This window comes from Neomonachus schauinslandi, chromosome 1 (assembly GCF_002201575.2).
Source record: "Neomonachus schauinslandi chromosome 1, ASM220157v2, whole genome shotgun sequence".
Classification (NCBI taxonomy): domain Eukaryota; kingdom Metazoa; phylum Chordata; class Mammalia; order Carnivora; family Phocidae; genus Neomonachus; species Neomonachus schauinslandi.
The window spans coordinates 8,045,434-8,067,996 of NC_058403.1; the positions used below are offsets into that span (position 1 = coordinate 8,045,434).

General features: G+C 36.5%; 1 protein-coding gene and 1 non-coding gene across 8 annotated transcripts in view; both read right to left on the minus strand.

Moving 5' to 3' along the window:
* TTC3 (tetratricopeptide repeat domain 3) overlaps positions 1-22,563 on the minus strand; it is a 119,278-nt gene that overhangs the window by 49,558 nt on the left and 47,157 nt on the right. For 6 of the 7 annotated variants that reach the window (XM_021678063.2, XM_021678061.2, XM_044919404.1 and 3 more), the window contains 10 exons: positions 19,644-19,728; positions 15,258-15,392; positions 14,533-14,613; positions 11,858-11,970; positions 8,121-8,241; positions 5,551-5,673; positions 4,653-4,754; positions 3,234-3,326; positions 2,516-2,580; positions 1,378-1,514 (listed from right to left, as the gene is read on the minus strand). In XM_021678063.2, the coding sequence (XP_021533738.2) occupies positions 1,378-1,514; positions 2,516-2,580; positions 3,234-3,326; positions 4,653-4,754; positions 5,551-5,673; positions 8,121-8,241; positions 11,858-11,970; positions 14,533-14,613; positions 15,258-15,392; positions 19,644-19,728 (1,055 nt within the window). Of the gene's footprint in view, positions 1-1,377; positions 1,515-2,515; positions 2,581-3,233; positions 3,327-4,652; positions 4,755-5,550; positions 5,674-8,120; positions 8,242-11,857; positions 11,971-14,532; positions 14,614-15,257; positions 15,393-19,643; positions 19,729-22,563 lie in introns of those variants that run through there. The other variant, XM_044919429.1, reaches the window with a different exon arrangement.
* On the minus strand, positions 10,938-11,040 carry LOC123326946. Its single transcript, XR_006541416.1, has one exon. It is a non-coding gene; the product is annotated as a U6 spliceosomal RNA (small nuclear RNA).

The window sequence follows — 22,563 nt, forward strand, 5'->3', positions numbered from 1 at the left end:
GCATCTCCCTAATGGATGGCCATTTAGCATCTTGAAGCATCCAAAGTTAAAACACAAACATTTACCGGAGACTTCTATAGTAGGAAAGATAATTTTAATTGATTTGTGAAACATTAATGGAATACTAAATAAAAAATAAAAACAACAAGAGGAAGTATTTCATTTTGGGAACAGCCATCACAGTAGACAATGAGAAAGAATAACTTCCTTCAACTGAAAACTGAAAGTAGTCCCGGGGATGTAATGTACAGCATGGTGACTACAGTTAATACTACTATATTGTGGGGTGCCTGGGTGTTCAGTTGGTTGGCTAAGTGTCCAACTCTTGATCACAGCTCAGGTCTTGATCTCAGGGTCATGAGTTCAAGCCCTGCACTGAGCTCCACGCTGGGTGTGGAGTCTACTTAAAAAAATAATAATAATAATAAGGGGCGCCTGGGTGGCTCAGTCACTGGGCGTCTGCCTTCAGCTCAGGTCATGATCCCAGGGTCCTGGGACTGAGCCCCGCATTGGGCTCCCTGCTCGGCGGGAAGCCTGCTTCTCCCTCTCCCACCCCCCTGCTTGTGTTCCCTCTCTCGCTATGTCTCTCTCTGTCAAATAAATAAATAAAATCTTTAAAAAATAATAATAATAATAATACTGTATTGCATATTTGAAAGTAGCTAGAAGAGTGGATCTTGAAAGTTCTTGTCATGAGAAACCAAATTCTGTAACTATGTATTGGGATGGATGTTAACTGGATTTACTGTGGTGATCATTTTGCAATATAAATGAATATACAATATATACATCATGTTGTACACCTGAAACTCATATAATGTCTTTTATTCCTCAATTAAAAAAAAAACCCTTATTAATTAAGAAAAAAACCTGAAAGTAAATATGTTCACAGGAACAGTATAATCACATTCCCATGATGATCAGGGAATAGTAACAAGAGAAACGTAAAACAGAAGGCTGGGTTAGGTAATCTCTACAGTATCTTTTATGAACTGCTTCCTTATTTGAACTCAGCATTATTTCAGATAATTAGTAGCTAATTCATGTTCAATGTTTTAGAACCTAAATCTGCACAGTGGAGTTTATAGAACACTATCAAACATACAATATGCATGTCAGCTATTATTTCCACCTTCACTTCGGTGATGAGGAAACTGACACAGATCTTGCCTCAAGTTAGCGTACCGCTATCCCTGTGTATGTACTGCTTCCAAATTCAGTGCTCTTTATGCCAAACTCTCCCCATCTCAGAGCAACACAAGAAAATGATGGTACTAAAATATGAATTGAAATTTAGATTTCAATAGGATGGATATTTATGTTTATGCTTTTAAGAAAGAAGATATTACTCTCATCATGCCTTTGACTTCAGCATACCTTTCTGCTCTTCAGTTTTGGGTGGATTACTTTCCCTTAAGTCCTCTTCCATTCTTTCTTGTGCTAATTTTTTTGCTTCCTTTTTTTGGATCTTTCTCTTCAATTTTTTGTCTTCTTTCAGTCTTAGCTTCTCTAGGCTGATAAGCATTTACAATTAGTGATAATCTACCTTTGTTATAAACTCAATTAACTATCTGCCTATTACAGAAACCATTCTCCAAGTAGTAAGCTAGAAGTTTCCTTTTTAATTCAGAACTTGGCCTGCATCTTCTCTTTAATATCAAAAACCGTTGACACATGTTCAATTAAAATTAGGGTACTTACTTCATGAAAGCAAGAACTCAATGACTGAGTAACTTTTAATTAAGGGTGGCATGCACACATTGCACAAATGTTTTCATGTATATAAGTTACCGCTTAGGGTAAATAAAAATGGTATAAATTACCCTGCAAGATAGTACATATGTACACTCATTTCAAAGAAAGATCCTACAGTAAAATACTATTTTCACATCCCAATAATGGCCCACAACACTGGAATTTGGTTGGTATGGTTTCCAATGAATTCTCTTCAACAAATAATTCTGTTCATCTTTTCTTTTGTTTTTTCTTGGTCACAAATGATGAAAAAAATCACTTCTTGGAATAGAGGACAAGAAGCAGGACCAAAAAGAAGAAGAAGAAAAAAAGGACTGGAATTATTTGATCTAAACAATATATACAGAAGTGAGTATTTTTGACAGTATATTGAGTTTTTCAGGGTGAGAAACAGTCATTGGTTCAAAAATGTTTGCTGAAGAGAGATAAAATTAAAGTTTAAACAACGGAGAGCTAGGTATGTAAATTTAATCTAAATGCCAAAGCTATTAATCAAACATGTCATTTCACAGCATCAAATGTCATAATTTTACTTAAAAATTCAACCACCAAATAATGCTTCTTATTCAAGCTTTTAGTATTTAACCATAGGCTAGTTCTCTTTAAGTTTTAAATATCCATAAAATTCATTTAAACACCACTTATTTGGATATGTGTATACAGCCAATTTAAAAAATAGCATAATTTAGAAATCTGCGTTTAACAGAATTATATTCTAATAGACATCATTAAACTACTAATTGATTGTTAAAAATCTTACCTAGAACATTTCTGTTTCAGAATAGGTCTTGGAGGAACCTTTTCTTTTATGACCTTGTGTTCAAACTTTAAATAAAACAAAGACATCCAAAATTTGTCTCATACTCCCATGACGTAAAGCACAAAACCACAAGTAACAAGCAGTTCAGAAGCACACACAGTCAATGATCAATTTGATAGAGAACAGGGATGATGTTCTGACCCAGACAAAAGCCCAGAAAATTTTAGCAAAACAATTTACTGAAAAGAGGAACAAAAGAGTAGACACACTTTAGGAAGCTAAAAAAAAAAAAAAAAAAAAATTAAGAGTAAGCAGATCAAATAAACTACAAATACCATTAGAATAACCCACTCCTAACACTCCCATATAGTGAAGTGAAAGGTAATCCTTCAAAACACTCTTCCCCCTTCCTAAGAACTCCACCCTTGTTAATACCTGTAAGTTTACTGGGGATTAAGAAAACAAGATTATCGAAAAGAATAAACACAGTAAAACTAAAATGTAAAAAGTCTCCTCTTTTAGGAAATGAAAGAATGTGAGAATCCTTCATTGCAAAGATACATTCTGACATCCTAATATTTCCTATATTTTCTTAAAGAACATTTCTCCTGGAAAACACAAGATCTAAATTGTACAACTTCCCAAATTTAAATATTTTAAAAGTTATAAACATTTTGGTTAACAATTTGGTAATATTTCCCCTCTATTAGATACTTACTTCACATTTAACTTGACCACCACTGCTGAAAATGATAATCTTAGAAATGATTCCTTCACAGTCAGGGGTAAGACAAATTCCTTGTAGAAAATCCTATTTGATTAAAAAAACAAGTGCTATATCTTAGAATAAATCTATATATGTATACCATTTTAACCATCAGGAATAGTCAAGATATGTCTAAAACCTCCTTTAGGGAGGCAATGGAAGTCCCTGCTCCTTGTCTTCTGATTTTCAGAGCCTCCCTTGTAGAAGGAATATACTTCCAGCTGTAGGGCTGACCACATGACTTGCTTTGGTCAATGCAGAGTGAGCTGACATAATGTACATATGTCCACGCAAAAGCTTTAAGAAACACTGAATAGACTGGCCATTGCTCTTTACTCTCTGCCACAGGAAGATGTTCCGGTCACTCTTCAACCTCAATTCAGAAACAAAGAACACAGCTACACAGACAAGAGCTGCTGGCCCACAGCCGCAGAACTCTAGGACAATAAACGTAAGCAAGAGATGAACTTTTCTTATTAAAAATCAAGATACTTGGGTTGTGTATTACTTCCTATATCCTAGTGCAAGGTGACTAATTTACAGGGAGTGTTTTAACTCACGGGAATGGTTAAGAGCACTAAGGGTGCATGTGTAACTAGAGAAACTGAGTTAATGTCAGACAAAGATATAGCAAAAGTGACTCAATGGCAACAATTATTTGGTTATATCATTGTATCTTTAGTTAACTATGTGAAAATGCATAAAATGTGAGAATTTATTTCTACCAAACTTGAGTAATTCCTCTTGCTAATAAATACCTAGCACAAGCACCTTACTCTTTTCTCCAACAATAGGGGCTTACATGAGTTTTCTTAACTAATGATGTGCTACATGCTAGCTAATTGAACATAATAATGAAAATAAATTAATTAATTAAAAAAGGAAATGGTTTTCTTTTTTTTTAAAGTCCATAGCTTATAGGAATCAGAAACGAATGCAAATAAGATTACAAAATTGTGCCTTCTCTCAAGGTTATCTAGCTAATGGTAATTAACATTATTATCTTTCTAAATTAAGAAAAACCACAATGAGAAGTGGCAGTACAAAGATTGGAGAAAATAAAACATTTGAGACCCTAATTCTACATCAGAACATTAACATCAGACATTTAAACTTTTATTTTTGATAAGATTCCTAATATAAAAACTGGTTAAACAATTTATTAAAGGCCTCTATGGTTATTGCCCTTATGCCAGTATAAAATAAAAAGAAAAACTGATTTTCTACTTTATCATTTAAAACTTTTTAGTTATGTTTAGAATGCACGGAGAGGAACTTATATTCACTAAAAACTTTTCCTGAAGATTCTCAGGGAAAAAAATCAACATAAATTACGCACACTTTTACAAAATCCAGACTATGTGAACTTACCTTGTCAATTTTATCATTAAAAGTTGTTGTTTTCAACTTCTTCCAACAGTTCATGTGAAATTCTATTTTACAGTATTGGCAGCAGCTGATTCGTATAAAACCCTGGGGGTTTAAGACAGTGTTTAAATACACATTTAAATATGTCTACACATACACACTCTTCTTTCACAATCACAACACACATATTAAGATAAAGGGAGAGCTGTCTGCATTAACCAGGCAAGTATAACTAAACATCACATTCTCTCCCGGGGAAGTACAATGCTTCTATACCCCTAAACGCCTAGTGCTAGAGACAGAGAACTTGACTGACATACTCATTTCCATAGCGTACAGACGTATTATCCTTTACAGTATCAAATATTTTATAAACATTCATCTGATCTACTAACCAGGGAGAATAGGCAGTAACTATCTTCTTGAATAAACTAAGGCCCAGGAACTCAATTAAGTGCCAGACCTGGTTATAGACTTAGGTCTCCAGGAGATAATTCAGTGGTCACAACAGCCTTTAGATTCCTGGACTCAAATTTTACAAGAAATTAAAATTGCAATCGGTCAGAAGTAATAATCTCATTTTCTTTCCTGTGCTCCTTTGAAATAGGCAAGTTATATGAACAGTGGCTAGAAAGGGGAAATAGAATTAGCCAGCCTGCCTTCTTAGGTGACTACCCCTGCACTCAGTGTTTACTTATGGCTCTGGGTTCCCAAATGAGATGATGCAGACCTATAGAAGTCCAGGGGATAGGGTAGACAAGAGGACATAAAACTGCCGACAGCAGAGAACTTGAGTACCTCCAGTTACAGAATTTGTTCTGAATCCATTTTAAGGCACAATTCTACAAGTTACTGTCCTACTGTACATTCATTATGTACAGTATGTACATTATGCCTATACCTTGAAGTCTGGATCAGTTATATATATCTGGATTTTGGAATATCCACGGCACTTCTGATAGCAACAAATGGCATCTGGCACTGGAGGGAACCTGCATTCTTCAATAAATTTCTCTAACAGCATCTAAAACAAAAATAAACAAAAATAATATCACAACACTAATTTGTCAATAAAAATGCTTATGATTTCAATAACCTCTTGCCATCAAAATACTTTCAGCATAGGAATGAATGACAAAATGTTTTTTAGCGAAGAATAAACTACATATAACTTCTAAAGTTTTTCTTTTTAAAGATTTTCTTTATTTGAGACAGAGATAGAGAGCACAAGCCAGGAGGAGAGGGAGAAGCAGGCTCCCCACTGAGCAGGGAGCCAAACCTGGGGCTCGATCCCAGGACCCTGGGATCATGACCTGAGCCAAAGGCAGATGCTCAACCGACTGAGCCACCCAGGCGCCCCTTAGTTTTTCTTTTTTAGAAGGATGTTGATACACGGGGCACCTGGGTGGTTCAGCTGGTTAAGCGCCTGACTCTTGATTTGGGCTCAGGTCATGATCTCAGGGTTGTGAGATTCTCTCTCTCTCACATGCACTCGTGTTCTCTCCCTCAAAAAAAAGGCTGATAGACATATCCAGAGATAAAGTTGGAAGAAAAGATTGAACAGGAAGTTTCAGAATTTCAGAGTCAGAATCAAAACTCTATCCCATGTTATTATCATCAAGCCTCATTTGACAAGGTATAGCTCTCAGAAATGTCCTTTAGGCACTCAGGGGGAGTTAGATGAGGTAGAGAAACCCTTAGGCATCTACCCTTCTCCTCCTTCCCAGTGTCACTTCACCTGGGATCCTACCATCCTGATTCATCTTGTGCATTCCCTGAAGAATCACCCCACTGCCACTGAAGCCCCCGAGACCCTTGTGCCATGCTTCCAGGGCCGGCTTTTTGTTCTCAAGAGCTCCTCTGTCTCCACCCCAATCTACTATAAAGAGAACATCAGTGATTTTTTTTTTTTAAACAGTTTTGTTGAAATATAATTCACGTATCACACAATCTACACATTTAAAATGTATATAGTTCAGGGGCTTTCAGTATATTCACAGTGTTGTACAACCACTGCCTCAGTCTAAATTTAAACAGTTTTATCACCCAACAAAAAACTCCATCCCCATTAGCAGTCCCTCCGCATTTTCTCCCAATCCCCAACCCCCTGAAACCACTAATCTACTTTGTCTCTAAATACAGATTTGCCTATTCTGGAATTTTTGGATAAATACAATCACACATGTGGCCTTTTGTGTCTGGCTTCTTTTACTTAGCATGTTTTCAAGGTTCATCCATGCTGTAGTACTTATCAGTACATTATTCTTCATGGGCAAATAATATTCAATTGTATGGATACGCCACTGTATGGTTTTATGAATGGCTTGTGAATGGTTTTATTTAACAACTCATCAGTTGATGGACACATGAGCTGTTCCCACTTTTTACTATTATGAATAGTGTTGCTATAAACATTCACATACACATTTTTGTGAGAACATATGTTTTCCTTTCTCTGTATAAGTTTAGGAATGAAACTGCTGGGTCATATGGTAACTCTATCTTTACTCTATTGGGGAGCTGCCAGACCATTTTACATGTCTACCAGCAACATATAGGGGTTCTGATACAGAGACATATCCAGAGATATGTATCAACACTTTCGATTGTCTGCCTTCTTGAGTACAGCCATCCTAGTGTGTGAAGTTGTATCTCATTATGGTTTGAATTTGCATTTCTCTGATAGCTGACGCTGTTGAACATCTTTCACAGGTTTATTGGATATTTGCAGAAATTCTTGGCAGATAGGTTTATTCAGATCCTTTGGTTACTTTTTCATTTATTTTTTATTTTTTTAATTCCAGTATAATGGCTACTTTTAATCAAATTCTTTTTATTATTGAGTTTTAAGCTTTTAAAAGCTTTAGCCAAAAGCAAGTTCTGTATACACGTCAGGGTTCCCCACAAGTAAAGGCCTACTCTAGTCAATCCACACATAATTTAGTCTTTCCAGAACTAGCAAAGCATCCTAGGTCTCTGGATACGAGACCAAATTTATATTTTCCAAGTCCTCAAGTGCCATCTTAATAATTATAGTCACTATGATGAAACAACAATGCTATACCTTTCTCTAAGTACAAGCAGTAAATCATACTACTTAATAATGAATGCTCTAAAATCAGAATGCCTAGATGCAAGCCCCACCTCCACTACTTCCTAGCTGTTTAACCTTGAGATCATTACTTAATGTCCCTAACTTAATCTTCCTCTTCAGTAAAATGAGAATAATCATAGTACTCATCTTGTAGAGTTGCTGTAAAGATTAAAGGTATGATAAATGGAAGCTGTGTGACTGGCACACAGGAAATATTTAACAAATGTTAGTGATTCTCACTAGTCTTTAAAGGGAAACACATGTGGGGATGCTGAGGACAGAGTGCCCCTACCTCTTTGTCTTCTGATACCCGAATCAGTCAGTGCAGATGGGCTTTTCTAATTAGTAAGAAAGTCTCTGAAGAAATAAATGGTTACCTTTATTTTCCCCGGCTGAGTCTCTTCAATAATCACATTACTTGTGGGCCAAGTTAACACTCCAGGAAGACGACAAATCAAGGTTCTTGCTTTCTCAAAATGATTGAGAGCTTCTAGAAATCTAAAGTCATAATTATGAAGAAAGAAGGTATTAAAGCTGTGATAAGAATTTTCATTCCCGGGGCGCCTCGGTGGCTCAGCTGGTTAAGCGACTGCCTTCGGCTCAGGTCATGATCCAGGAGTCCCTGGATCAAGTCCCGCATCGGGCTCCCTGCTCAGCGGGGAGTCTGCTTCTCCCTCTGACCCTCCCCCTCTCATGTACTCGCTCTCTCTCATTCTCTCTCTCTCAAATAAATAAAATCTTTAAAAAAAAAAAAAAGAGGGGCGCCTGGGTGGCTCAGTTGGTTAAGCGACTGCCTTCGGCTCAGGTCATGATCCTGGAGTCCCGGGATCGAGTCCCGCATCGGGCTCCCTGCTCGGCAGGGAGTCTGCTTCTCCCTCTGACCCTCCTCCCTCTCATGCTCTCTGTCTCTCATTCTCTCTCTCTCAAATAAATAAATAAAATCTTAAAAAAAAAAAAAAGAATTTTCATTCCCAACAATAAAAGTTACAGAAATTTCAAGTTTACTAAGAAGAGTACATTTGATAAATCGCTGTTCAGAAATATTCAATGGAACCTCTATGTTCTTTAAAAAAAGAACAAAGTCATGTTGAATCACTATATTGTACACCTGAAATTAATATAACACTGTATATTAAAAGAATTAAAATAAAAACTAAAAAAAAGAAGGCATTATTCATTGTTTGCTATAAAAGTAATATAAACAATAAATCTGCCTGGACACTGGCTTTATTATGGTAGGTGCATACTAGTCCTTTTAAACTTGTAACTTATTGGGATGCCTGGATGGCTCAGTTGGTTAAGCATCTGCCTTTGGCTCAGGTCATGATCCCAGGGTCCTGGGATAGAGTCCTGCATCAGGCTCTCTGCTCGGTGGAGAGCCTGCTTCTCCCTCTCCCTCTGCCGCTTCCCCCTGCTTGTGCTTGCACTCTCTCTGTCAAATAAATAAATAAAATCTTTTTTAAAAAAGTTTCCAACAATTAAAACAGAAAATTGAATAATTTGGTTGTTTCATTTACTAAGCTAATTAGATTCCTATAGAGAAATGACAACCCTTCACTTCAACTAATTAATCATAAATATATTTTTTTAAAACTCAACTCTATTAGGACATCTATTAGTAAAAACCACTCTTCTGAAAAAAATCTAAAGAGACCATGTATGCTGGACATATTTCTTCAACCATAAAGCAGTAAAGTATTTTAAAAGAATAAATGGGTAGGGGTGCCTGGGTGGCTCAGTCGGTTAAGCGTCTGCCTTCGGCTCAGGTCATGATCTCAGGGTCCTGGGATCAGGCCCCACGTCGGGCTCCCTGCTCTGCGGGAGGCCTGCTTCTCCCTCTCCCACTCCCCCTGCTTGTGTTCCCTCTCTAGCTGTGTGTCTCTCTGTCAAATAAATAAATAAAAAATCTTTAAAAAAAAAAAAAGAAGAAGAAATGGGTATGTAAATTGTTTTAACTACATGAAATGTTTTAGTTCTGATTCACGTTTTTAAAAAATGTCAATAGATTCCCACAGTCCATTCAACAAAAGAATATTAATACACTGGATTATAAAGTTAACCAAGTCTTTATTATTCTCTTCAGACTAGAGAAGAAAGGTTTCTTGCTTTCTCCAATCTTGAAATGATTTTCCAATTTAAGAACTTTTTTTGCCTATGGGTAAGAAAAATTCACCTGCAGAAAAGCTAGACCATCATCAACCATAAAATGACAGATAAGAGCAGGACTTTACCAGAAACTGCACATTACAACAGCAAAAACCAACATATCAGACACTGAACCCCACACCATATTATTTTGAAATTAAAATGTAAACGCTTTTCAAAATGGCAAAGACAGGGGCGCCTGGGTGGCTCAGTTGTTAAGCATCTGCCTTCGGCTCAGGTCATGATCTCAGGGTCCTGGGATCGAGCCCCACATCGGGCTCCCTGCTCGGCGGGAAGCCTGCTTCTCCCTCTCCCACTCCCCCTGCTTGTGTTCCCCCTCTCGCTGTGCCTCTCTCTGTCAAATAAATAAATTAAAAAAATCTTAAAAAAAAAAAAAAGGCAAAGACTTTTTCATTTACCATAGTTCCCATGATGTTACACATTTATGATATATTCCTAGATCTTATGAATAATTACATGTGACTATTGCATTAAAAACGTGTATCTTAAATAAGTTATGCCAAGCTTTGAAATTAATTTCATTTGCTGTTCCTATACAGATGATTGCTAAATCCTCACTATCCCTCCCTCTACTTGATTCTTAATATAATTCAGCCTGGTCACACAGTAACTTCTGGAAGTAAAAGAACTTTCTTTAATCTCTAAAAAATCTATAAAGGAAGTTCTAGGCACATTCCAAGACTGGGTTCCCAAGAGTCCCAAAGGTCTGATAAAATTTCCCTTGGGAGCACCTGGCTGGTTCAGTCAGAAAAGCATGCAACTCTTGATCTCAGGGTTGTGAGTCTGAGCCCCAGGTTGGGTGTAGAGATTATTTAAAAATAAAAATCTTAAGAAAAATTTACCTAAAAGGACAGATGAAAATTCAAGATTAAAAGCTATGAGTGATATTCAATCAGTCAATAATTATTTATTTATAAAGTAATCTAACACACCTACCAATATATTGTGTGTTAAATGCAGGAACAGGGAGATTTTTGGTTTTCTTTTTGTTATTGTTGTTTCACAGTTAATGATAGTTTTATTGTGCCAAATATATGGAACGCTTCACAAATTTGTGTATCGTCATTGCACAGGGGCCATGCTAATCTTTTCTGTATTATTCCGATTTTAGTCTATGTGCTGTCCAAGCAAGCAGTGAACAGGGGAGTTTTTTTTAAAGCCCAATGCATAATCCTAACCCCAAAGGGTCATACAGCAATTTGGGAAGATAAGACATGAAATGCTTGCAGAACAACTACATACTAAACTTTGAGTAGGGATTCCAACTATAGAAAAAGTTCTGAGAAGAGATTTTTATTCCTAACTCATGATGTCTTTGAACAGATGCCTATCTCATATTAAAACCACTTCATACAGGTTTTTGAGTGGAAACAGATATTTTGGTAACCAAGAAATTATACAATCAGACTTATAAAGCATTAATTTATATCAATTCAGTCACCATTTATAAGTGACATATACTAACAGAAAAAATACAAAATCCTTTGTGTCAAATCATTTTGTTCCTGACTTTCTTATGAGATTGAAAATAAGGAAGCACTAGGAGCTGAACTGATTGGCCATATTTTTTTTTTTTTTTTAAAGATTTTATTTATTTATTTGACAGAGAGAGACAGTGAGAGAGGGAACACAAGCAGGGGGAGTGAGAGAGAGGGAGATGCAGGCTTCCCGACGAGCAGGGACCCAATGCGAGACTCGATCCCAGGACCTCGGGATCATGACCTGAGCTGAAGGCAGACGCTTAATGACTGAGCCACCCAGGCGTCCCTGATTGGCCATATTTTAATAATTAATGATATAGAAATGCTGGTCCTCCAAGCAAACATGATGATAACAGTTTGCCACAGAGAAGATAACAATATAATTCCAGAAAAGGGACCTCCACTACAACATTAGACTTCAACTGAGTTATCCAACCTGAGTGTAAAAGAGCATAGTTTCTACTAACCTGTTCTTCTTCAAATATACTTTTCCAATTCCACAGTAGGCCAAGCAATCAAGTCCCTCATTGGGGTAGTGTTCAATCATCCTCTTAAACTGGTTTTCAGCTTCAGATAATTCCTTCAGTAGCAATAAAAACAATGATCACTAAAACTGCAAAACAAACACTGGAACAGATTTTATCTGAAGGTCGATATTTTGTGTAATATTTGTGTAATATTACAAACAACTGTATATCCAAAAATTTCTATGGCAAAATTAAACCTTCTGCATTTTATTTTCTTAGCAAATATACAAATTTTGACCATAGGATATACAGAGACACAACCAAAGTGATCTGGCTTGAGAATGAAAAATTGGTGTGGAACACATCAGACAACACATGAGCACTTACTAATACACAGAGAGGGCCTGGTATGTGCTAACACTAAAAGGTGTGAATTCGTAGTAAAAACACTGACTAGGGCGCCTGGGTGGCTCAGACGACGGTTAAGCGTCTGCCTTCGGCTCAGGTCATGATCCCAGAGTCCTGGGATCGAGTCCCGCATCGGGCTCCCTGCTCCTTGGGAGCCTGCTTCTCCCTCTGCTTCTCTCTCTCTCTCTCTGTCTCTCATGAATAAATCAATAAAATCTTAAAAAAAAAAACACAAAAAAACCCACTGACTAAATGCAAGCACACCATGACATATATCCTTGCAAGTGCTGCTCCCTTGGGATATAGGCACTCCAATGTTACCCACAACGTTTTGTGGCATAAGAAAGATAAATGCTGTTTTAAAAATAGTGCTTTAGCAAAAGCTTTACAGAACTTAGAGTACATTCTTTTGAATATTCTCAATAGCAGAAACTTCTGCGCTTAGAATGAATTGTTTTGGAAAAAACCCAGAAGAAACAGTTCAAGGTAACCCTGGTAACCCCATTGTGGGTGAAAAAGGAAATGTCACTACAAAATGGGAGTTTATAAGAAGCTTTGAGGCCAGTTCCAAAGGAGGCATTCCAAAAATGTTTTAAGCAAGAGCTGTACTGGAGCAAACATACTGCTTACTTCGGGGGCTACTCTGAATGATGACATTCTTTTAAATGTCCAAGTTCTATCATACCTGGTTTTTTTTTAATCAGTCTCACTAATTCAAAGTAAATCACAAACGTAGTGAACTATTTCTTCAATTCTGATAAAGCAAAACATGATATTTATTATCACTCTGCCAAGAACAGAAGAATTGAGATCATGAAGTCCTGTCTCCAACAATCTATTAGAAAACAGAATTAGGCCTTAATGGAACACATTCATCTGTCACCTCACGAACAAGGAAAGAGGCATGTAACAAGTAAAATGAACCTCGGACACTGTAAACCACTTTGAGAGTGGAACCTAAAAGATGATTAACCTTATTAGGTAGCAGTTAGGGTTAAGCCTTCATTTAGCCAAGGAAGCTTGGAGGCCAAGTTGGCAGAAAGGATATATTACACCTGAGGTAATTCTAGAGCAATTTTAACTTTTATTGAAAACTGAAAACCACAGAAAGCAAATTATAGCTCACACCTGAACAATGCAGGGGTTAGGGGTGCCCCATGCAATGGAAAATACAGGTATAACCTTTGATTCCCCCAAAACTTTACAACTAATAGCCTACTTGACTAGAATCCTTATCAATAATATAAAGAGCAGACTAACACATATTTTGTATATGTATTATATACTGTAACCTTATAATAAAGCAAGAGAAAAGAAAAAAATCATAAGGAAGAAAAAATACATTCACAGTACTGTATTCTTTTTAAATCCACGTGTAAGTGAACCCATGCAATTCAAACCGGTGTTTTCAAGGGTCAACTGTATAATGCTGTGCAGTGCAGATAGGCACACCTTCCAGGAGAGCACTGAAGGACCATGAGTAATGGAAACCATGTGTGTTCACACCTATATGCTGACTGTATGTGGTTACGGGAAGTCTGCACTCTAGAAGATAATAAAATACCCAAAAACCACCACCCAGAACTAAGAGATCTTAACACAAAGTTGAACTCTCCTTTCCTAATCTTCCCAGGCCCTTCCTTCCTTCCATCACTAAATGCAAGCATTATCTTAAACTAGGCTAGCCTGTGATTTTTTTAACCTTTACAAGAGGCAGAGATAGTCATAAAGAATATATGCTATTGTTCTGTACGTTTTCCAAATTGTACATAAGTGGTTATCACAATGTTTGTTATGTTCTCCAACTTGTCTTTTTCACTCAACATGTTCTCTTAAATCTGTGATGATACAGATTTACTTTTTATAACAAGTAAAAAAAATTCCGGGCTCCTGGGTGGCTCAGTCATTAAGCGTCTGCCTTCAGCTCAGGTCGTGATCTCGGGGTCCTGGGATCGAGTCCCACATCGGGCTCCCTGCTCAGTGGGAAGCCTGCTTCTCCCTCTCCCACTCCCCCTGCTTGTGTTCCTCTCTCTCTTTCTGTCAAATAAACAAGTAAAATCTTAAAAAAAAAATTCCTACTGGTTGTCTGGCATAGCTTTTTTATAATTGGATCACATTTTCTTTTTAATAAAAACAACACAAATTAAACAGGTATTTCAGAAGAAGTTATCAGAAAGAAATAAGCCAAAGAGTCAAAACTATTTTTTACCATCTTCTAAAATTAATGGCATATTTTAACTGTTTATCATCTCTGTTACAAATCTTACCTCAGGCTGTCCTATTCCAAGGAGAGAAATAGCAAGTCCATAGACTACTAAGACATAGTTAATCATGGCCAGGTTCAATTGCTGTCAATAAAAATACTCCAGTTAAAAATCTGAACATAATTTTGCCCAACTTGCATCATACCCACCTGTTAGCCACAACAGAAAAAAAAAATGTAATGAAATCTCTCTAATTATGATTGGGACAAAGGCCAAACAGAATTAGAAAATATATTTTATAAAGATAATGCAGTTATACTAAAATCAAGTATTTAAAACACAGAACCATTGTCTCAGAGTTCCTTGAAGGGGTGGTTCATAGCAAATTAGAATAACCAAGTCGTCACGTTCTTTTGCATATAAGTGGGTACTAGTGACAGATTAAGACATTTGCTTACAATCCTGGATAAACTATGGACCTAGCTAATTCTTTCTGGATGAAAAGATGTGACTAAAGCCAAGTCCAAAACCTCGATTTAGTACTTTTGTAGAAGCAGCCAAGCGTTCTAACGAACACCAAGTAGGGAGCAAGGAGAGAGCCAGATACTGAGTGCAACCATGAAGACTGAGTCAGAGTGTCACCTGCTTCTCACAGCCTGGGGCAGATTCAGCTAATCTCAGGTAGGCCTAAGGTACATTAATACAATGATGTTAAAGCCTTGGTTCTCCTCTACAAGCACCTGAAATGCACCTGCACTGATACACAAACTGTAAGACGGCACTTTTACCTTTATTTTTTGAGGATCTAAACCGTTGAGCAGCTCCGTGAAGGCCTGCGCAGCGCTTCGGCAGCGCTGCTCCAACAGAGCCGTGTAACCATCCTGAATCAGGCTCCTCAGCATCTTCATTATATTAGCAAAATCCTGCAGAAGAAGAAATTCTATTAAGTAATCCAGAGCTACATGTGTTTAGCCAAAAATTTAAGATGCAAAGTTCATCACAGGGCAGTTATATTTTATAACTGATCACAAAATACGTAAATAAATACCCAAAGCTGCCCTTTATGTGTCATACTCCCTTCTCTACACAGCGTTTTTCCAGATCCCGCTTCACCATCTTCTTTCCAACATTCCTACTGCTACTCATGACAAGAAAGGGTAGTTCATTTTATGCTACATGGTTCTATGCCTTGCTCACTTTTCCAGATTGAAAAGATAGCATTTAGAAGTTTTAACAGCACAAACAGCACAGAGGACACCAGCCACCATTTAAATAACTGTATGGCTGACTAGAATTAAGTTAAGAACAAGCAATCAATTTACTGATCACTATCAGATTTTAACATCTACCCTCGTGCTCTGGAACAAACCTTAATTCTCAGCAAGAAAGGATATTTCAATCTTTGGCTCTACTTCTGCCCAACATGTACTTGAATAGAACTCAATAAAATTATCAGGGAAGATATTACAGGTTAAATGTAAAGGGAAGAGCATAAGAAATAAAAGACAAAAACAAAAGTGCTATAATATACCTTGAATAAAGTGAGAAAAAAACTTTATCTTTGGATATATATGCGAACTTGCACTACAATCTGAATTCAAGTTTAGTTACATGGCAAGAGCCATCAGCCACAAAAGTTCCATAAAAACTAGACAGACTACAGATTAAACCTAGATTTCCTCACTCCTTGCCATACATGTGTACACCATTCAGGAAAGCAGAAAATGCAAATATGCGTGTGATATTCTTCACTGTTCCTAACAGTAAAGATCCAAAAGGAGGCCCCGCTGCACAAAGCACAGAGGGAAAAGCAGTTTGGTCACAATTAACAAAAGCTGTTTACTGGTTTTCATCCAATGAATCAAAGTTTAGGAGAACTTTCCCCCAGAATACACACAGAAAAGGGCAGCTCTCCCATAAACTTGGTATTTACTATAGTATTTAAAAAGCTCAAAGATAGCTCATATTTATGTTAAGACATGAATTTTAAAAAGTTATAGATGATGATGTGCTATGCCCACAAATAATAGTTATTAACCTTGAATGAACTGATTCCATTTTAATCTCTTTCACATTCTAGAAAAGAGAGACATATAACCTCATGTTTTCATTAAAAATTATTTCTCTCAGGGACGCCTGGGTGGCTCAGTCAGTTGGGCATCCAACTCTTGGTTTCCGCCCAGGTCTTGATCTCATGGGTCATGAAATTGAGCCTCATGTCGGACTCCGCATTCAGCATGGAGTCTGCTTGGGACTCTCTCTTCCTCTCCCTCTGCCCCTCCCCCCACTCACGGGCACATGCTTGCTCTCTAAAATAAATAAAAATAAATCTTAAAAAAAAAATTATTTTTCTCAGTACAATACAAAAAACTACCGTGGGGTACTAAAAGCTCCATAAAGTAGGCTGGGTTGCAGTGCCATATACCCAATCCCTCTCAGACTTCAGCACAGACAGGGGCCTAACCAAAAGTGTGTTGAATGAACAAGGGAAGGCTCAAAAATAACTCTCATACTCATTTAAATCACCTCTGATCTTCCCAGGTTGTCTTTTCTATTCAAGTCCACAGTTTTGAGAGTCAGTAAAATCCATGTAAAAAGACCTAATTTTAAAATCTCCAAATGTCAGAAATTCTAAAGATGCTTTTATGCAACTGATTAGAAATCTGTTTTCATAAACTGCTTGAAACATGCTTCATTCCTCCAGTCCTCTGTAAGGTATTTGTCATATATACCTAAAATAGTTAACTGAATTTTAAAATGACCTCCATATTAAAACAAATATTCTATTCCATATGCTAATACACATTTTTAGGAATGAAATTTAAATCCAATATTCTATTTTAGAAGAAATAAAACTGTGTTTACATAAAGGATTAATTGTCAAAGCAGACTCCTATGAATCATGTTTACCCAAAAAAAGACAATCTTTTACTTACTACTACATAGTCTACAAGTGTTCAATGACTAGAATAGTGACCAGCCATGGTTCTGTAAATTCTGGATTTCACCGAGGTTTCTATTTCTTGAATCAGTTTTTGTAAGTTGGATTTTTCTAGGAATTTGTCCATTTCATCTATACACATTTTCAAACTTCTTGGTATGATGTCATTCATAATAATATTTTTATGTATTTGTAATATTCAAGGACCTACAGTAATGCATCCTTGTTCATTCTTGAAATTGTTTTATAATGTTTTCTTTTCTTTCTTTCTTAATCAGTTGCAACACCAGTGTGTAAATTTTATTTATACTGGCAAAGAATCAACTGTTAGCTCTGTGGATTCTTCCTTGTATGTTTGTTTCCAATTCATTATTTTCTACTTTGCTCTCTATTAATTCCTTCCTTCTACTTTCTTTGGGTTTATTTGTTTTTCTTTTTTTCTAGCTCCTGGGATAAATACTTCATTAATTTTAAAAGTTTTTGTTCTTTTAATACATACATTTAGCTTGATAGACTTCCTTCAAAGTAATCCTTTAGCTGTATCCCTTGCATTTTTGAGAAGACTTTTTCTTTTTAGGTTTACAACAAAACTGAGAAAGAGGTACAGAAATTTCCATATACCCCTTGCCTCCTCCCATATATACTCCACTATCAATATCACTCATCAGAATGGTATATTTTACGTATCTATATTTTTTATTGAAGTATAGTTAATATACAATGCTATACTAATTTCAGGTATACAACATAGTGATTCAACAACGCTAAACATGCAGTGCTCACCACAATAAGTATAGTTACCATCTGTCATCAGCCAGAGTTATTACAATATTATCGACTATATTCTCTATGCTGCACTTTTCACCTCATGGTTACTTATTTCATAACTGGAAGTTTGAACTTTTTTTTTTTAATTTTTTTTTTTTTTAAGATTTTATTTATTTGATAGAGAGACAGCCAGAGAGGGAACACAAGCAGAGGGAGCTGGAGAGGGCGAAGCAGGCTTCCCGCTGAGCAGGGAGCCTGAAATGGGGCTCAAGCCCAGGACCCTGGTGTCATGACCTGAGCTGAAGGCAGACGCTTAATGACTGAGCCACCCAGGCACCCCAAAGTTTGAACTTCTTAATCCCCTTCATGTATTTCACCCATTCCCCCTTCATCCTCTCCCTCTCCCTCCACACTGGCAACCACCAGTGTGTTCTCTGTATTTATGAGACTTTGTTTTTGTGTTTGTTCATTTGTTTTTCAGATTCCAAATATAAGTGAAATCACATGGTATTTGTCTTTCTCTAACTTATTTCACTTAGTGAAATACTCCCTAGGTCCATCCATGTTGTCAAGAATGGCAATATTTTATTCTTTTTTATGGCTGAGTAATACTCTATTGCATATGTGTGTGTGTGTGTGTGTGTACGTACATCTTCTTTAACCCAAAATAGTATATTTCTTACCAAAGATGAATGATATGGATATATCCTAATCACCCAAAGTCTATAGTTTAACATAGGGTATACTCTTGGTGCCATACATTCTACGGGTCTGGATAAATGTATAAGAACATATATCTACCATTATAATAATATACAAAGAATTTTCACTGCCCTAAAAATCCTCTGTGCTCTGCCTATTCATTTTTTCCCCCTTAATGTATACTTTATTAACTTCATAAATACCACAGAAAGAATTTTATATACAAAGTTATCTGATTACTGTTAAATCATTCAAAGAATAGAAAGTTTGCTCTTTAACAGCTTTAAGGTAGGTGTAATAAAACTGCACGTGCTTGAACCTTTTAAGTTAATTTAAATCTTCTTATAATACTTATCTATTTTTTTAAATTTTTAAGTAACCTGTACACCCAACGTGAGTCTTGAACTCATAACCCAGAGATCAAGAGTCGCAAGTTCTACCAAGTGAGCCAGCCAAGTGCCCCTTAAAGTATTTATCTTAAAAGTTAAAACTCTGGAAAGCAAAGAATCCCAAATCTTTAAATCTTTGGGAAGCAAACAATTCTGCAGTATCAAGCATTAGTTCAATTTCTGTTTAAAGTGATTCTCAAGTTAATACCTAAATTAGTGATAGTTTGGTTTCTTAGCAGTCATATATAAAATCATATGTCCATAACTTAAATTATAAAAAATAAATCTTAGAGGTGTACATGATTAGACTTATATGAAAAATGTTTTGTTCAAAGACTTTGCTTTTTTCATTAGAAATAAGCCTTTTCCTTTACCTGGTGTGCAGCTCTGGAAGATTTAGAAAACTGTTTTTCCAAGATGTTCTTCAAATCTACTGGTAAACTCCCTTGTGAACTAGAACTAATAGAGAAAAGTGTTGAGTTATTTTAAAATAAAATAGTCGTGCTTATATAAAGAATATATTTACTGAAGGCCATTTTTTAAAAACTGAAATAGAGTTGACATACAAACATTAGTTTTAGGCATACAGCACAGTTATTCCACAATACTATACATTACACAAAGCTTATCATAGTAAGTGTAGTCACCACCTGTCACCAATCAACATTACAGTATTACTGACTATATTCCCTATGCTGTACTTTTCATCTCCATGTGAAGGTCATTTTAAACATTGAATAAATGGAGTCACAAGTTCCTACATTGAAATATTACCAAGAAGCTGATTCTCCTCAAATTAATCTCTAAATACAATGAAATCTCAATAAAATCCCTATAAAATTAGAGATGGAGGGGGACCAGATGAATTGATTATAAAGATGGTATGGAAGAACAACTTGAAGAAAAAAAAGAAACTGCGGGGATTTGCACTGATCATCAAAAGTTATTATAAATGTAGTCATAACAACATAGCCTTGAAACAAGAAATGTGCCCAATAAACATTGCAAAGATGCTCCATCTCATATGAAAATCTAATAATAAGAGAACTGTTTCAGAAAGTCTGACTCCCAGTGCTAGTGAGGGTAAGGAAGATTCAGGTACCCTAGGTGGTATTTTCTGACACCAAATAGTTGTCATTTGCCACATCAATTCTCCAACACCAAGTGTCCAACAACTCAATTCCATTTTGACACCAACTCTGGAGTTAACACAGACCCCACAGGTTAAAGGCTCAGTCCCACAAGACTGACCCCACTTCAGACATAATGCCCTTACTGCTACTGTCAGCCACAATGAGGTGCTTAGGCTACCCACACTACTGCCTGATGGACTACAAACTCAGAGGTTCCTGTGACCCTCCCTCAGGCTCAACAACTCCCTAGAATGACTCACCGAACTCAGGAAAGTGCTCTACTTATCATTACTAGACTATAAAGGATATAATTCATAAGAGCCCAATGGAAGAGATGCACAGGAAGGTACAGAGGAGGGGAATGCTGCAAAGCTTTCATGCTACCCCAGATCGCACCACTTCCCAGCATCTCCACGTATTTAGAACCCAGAAGCTCCCCTGCCCCAGCAGTTTAGAGGTTTCTTCTATCAAGGTTTCATTACATAAGCATGAATAATCATTACTAGTCATTGGTGACTGAACTCAATTTCCAGCCCCCTTCCCCTTCTTGGAGATCAGGGGGTGGGGCTGAGAGTTCCAACCCACCAATCACATGTTTGGTCTTTCTGGTGGCCAACCAACCCAATCCTGAAGGTGGGGGACCAGCCTTGAGTCATCTCATTAGTATAGGTAAGGCAGAAAGAAGCTCATTATGAAGAACAAAAGATACTCTTATCACTCTGAAAGTTCCAAGGGTTTTAAGTGCTCTATGCCAAGAACTGAGGACAAAGACCAAATATATATATATATAATATATAAATATATATTATTTTATAATTATATATAAATATATAAAATATATAATAATTTATATAAATATATAAATATATAATATATATTTTTTTATTATACCACACTCTCCCACAGCTCAGTAAGAGTGTGAACAGTGCTCATTTTCTGGGAGGACAATGTGAGAGTATCTAGCAAAGTTAAAATTACACATCCTCTTTGACAGAGCAATTCCATTCTAGAAATTTCTTCTTCAAATATACATCTATACTATGAAATATCCTGTAGCCATGAAAATGAAGGATGTCGATCTCCATGATCTGATATGTGAAAATATGTAAATACAGATAGATAAAAGATAAAGATAAAAGCAAGGTATAGGCCAGAATGGTCCTAACAACAATGAAAATGATAGTAGTAACAACAATGATAGTTCAAGTGTACTGAGCATTTACCACGTTCCAGGGCTCTGTTTCATGTAGCTATCCCACTTAATCATTAAATAACCTCATGAAGTAGACATAATCAAATAAGAAGACCTCAATTTGAAAACAAAAACAAAACATCGGAACATAAATTTTTCTTTAGCAGAACAGTTTAAAATTATAACTATGCGTTCAAAGAATGACCCTGCATGTTTTTGGTTTCTTTTGAGGGTTAACAGGGGGAGGGGAAGACTCAGGATTTTTCTACAGAATAAGAGAACAACATAGTATCTAAGCCCTTGCTTTAAATTTAATTTTTTGTAGCAGCATCAAAAAACAGTCATTTTTTAAGATGGGGCTTTACTAATATCTCTTAGTGCTTTGATATTAAAATCCTTCTCCTTGAAGCACCTGTCCAGGAATCAGCCTTACGTGAATAAAAGAAAGCTGACAGCTGGTCTAACTGTGGCAGAAATGGTTTTGCAGGGTCTCCAGCATCACCTTCATTGACCTCATGAACTTCTATATTCATTGTAAGATTTACAATTTCACTTTGTAATCAGTATATATCTCTGTAGGCAATGGAGAGGTTAATTATAAAGACAGGTGGCACGAGGTCCTACTGTTAATTTTGGTGTGAGGGGGTGTTAGACAGAACTAACTTTATAAGTGGTTGCTTCATTAATGAACACTTTCCTTTAATGAGAACTACTCAGAAGGGCCCCTAAATACACACATACTCATGCCTGCTTCCAGGTGGCCAAGAACTTGTTAACACAGAGTTCCTAAAGGAAGCCACCAAAGAAGCAATTGTGTGAAAGGTGAAATAAGGTGAGCAGGGAGAAGACGTAATTCTCACTTTATATTTCTCTGAATATTTTTTCTTTGTATGAGCATGTACTTTGGGATTTTTAAGAATTAACACTGATACATCTCATATTCCATGCTTTCCAGACATTTATTAACAC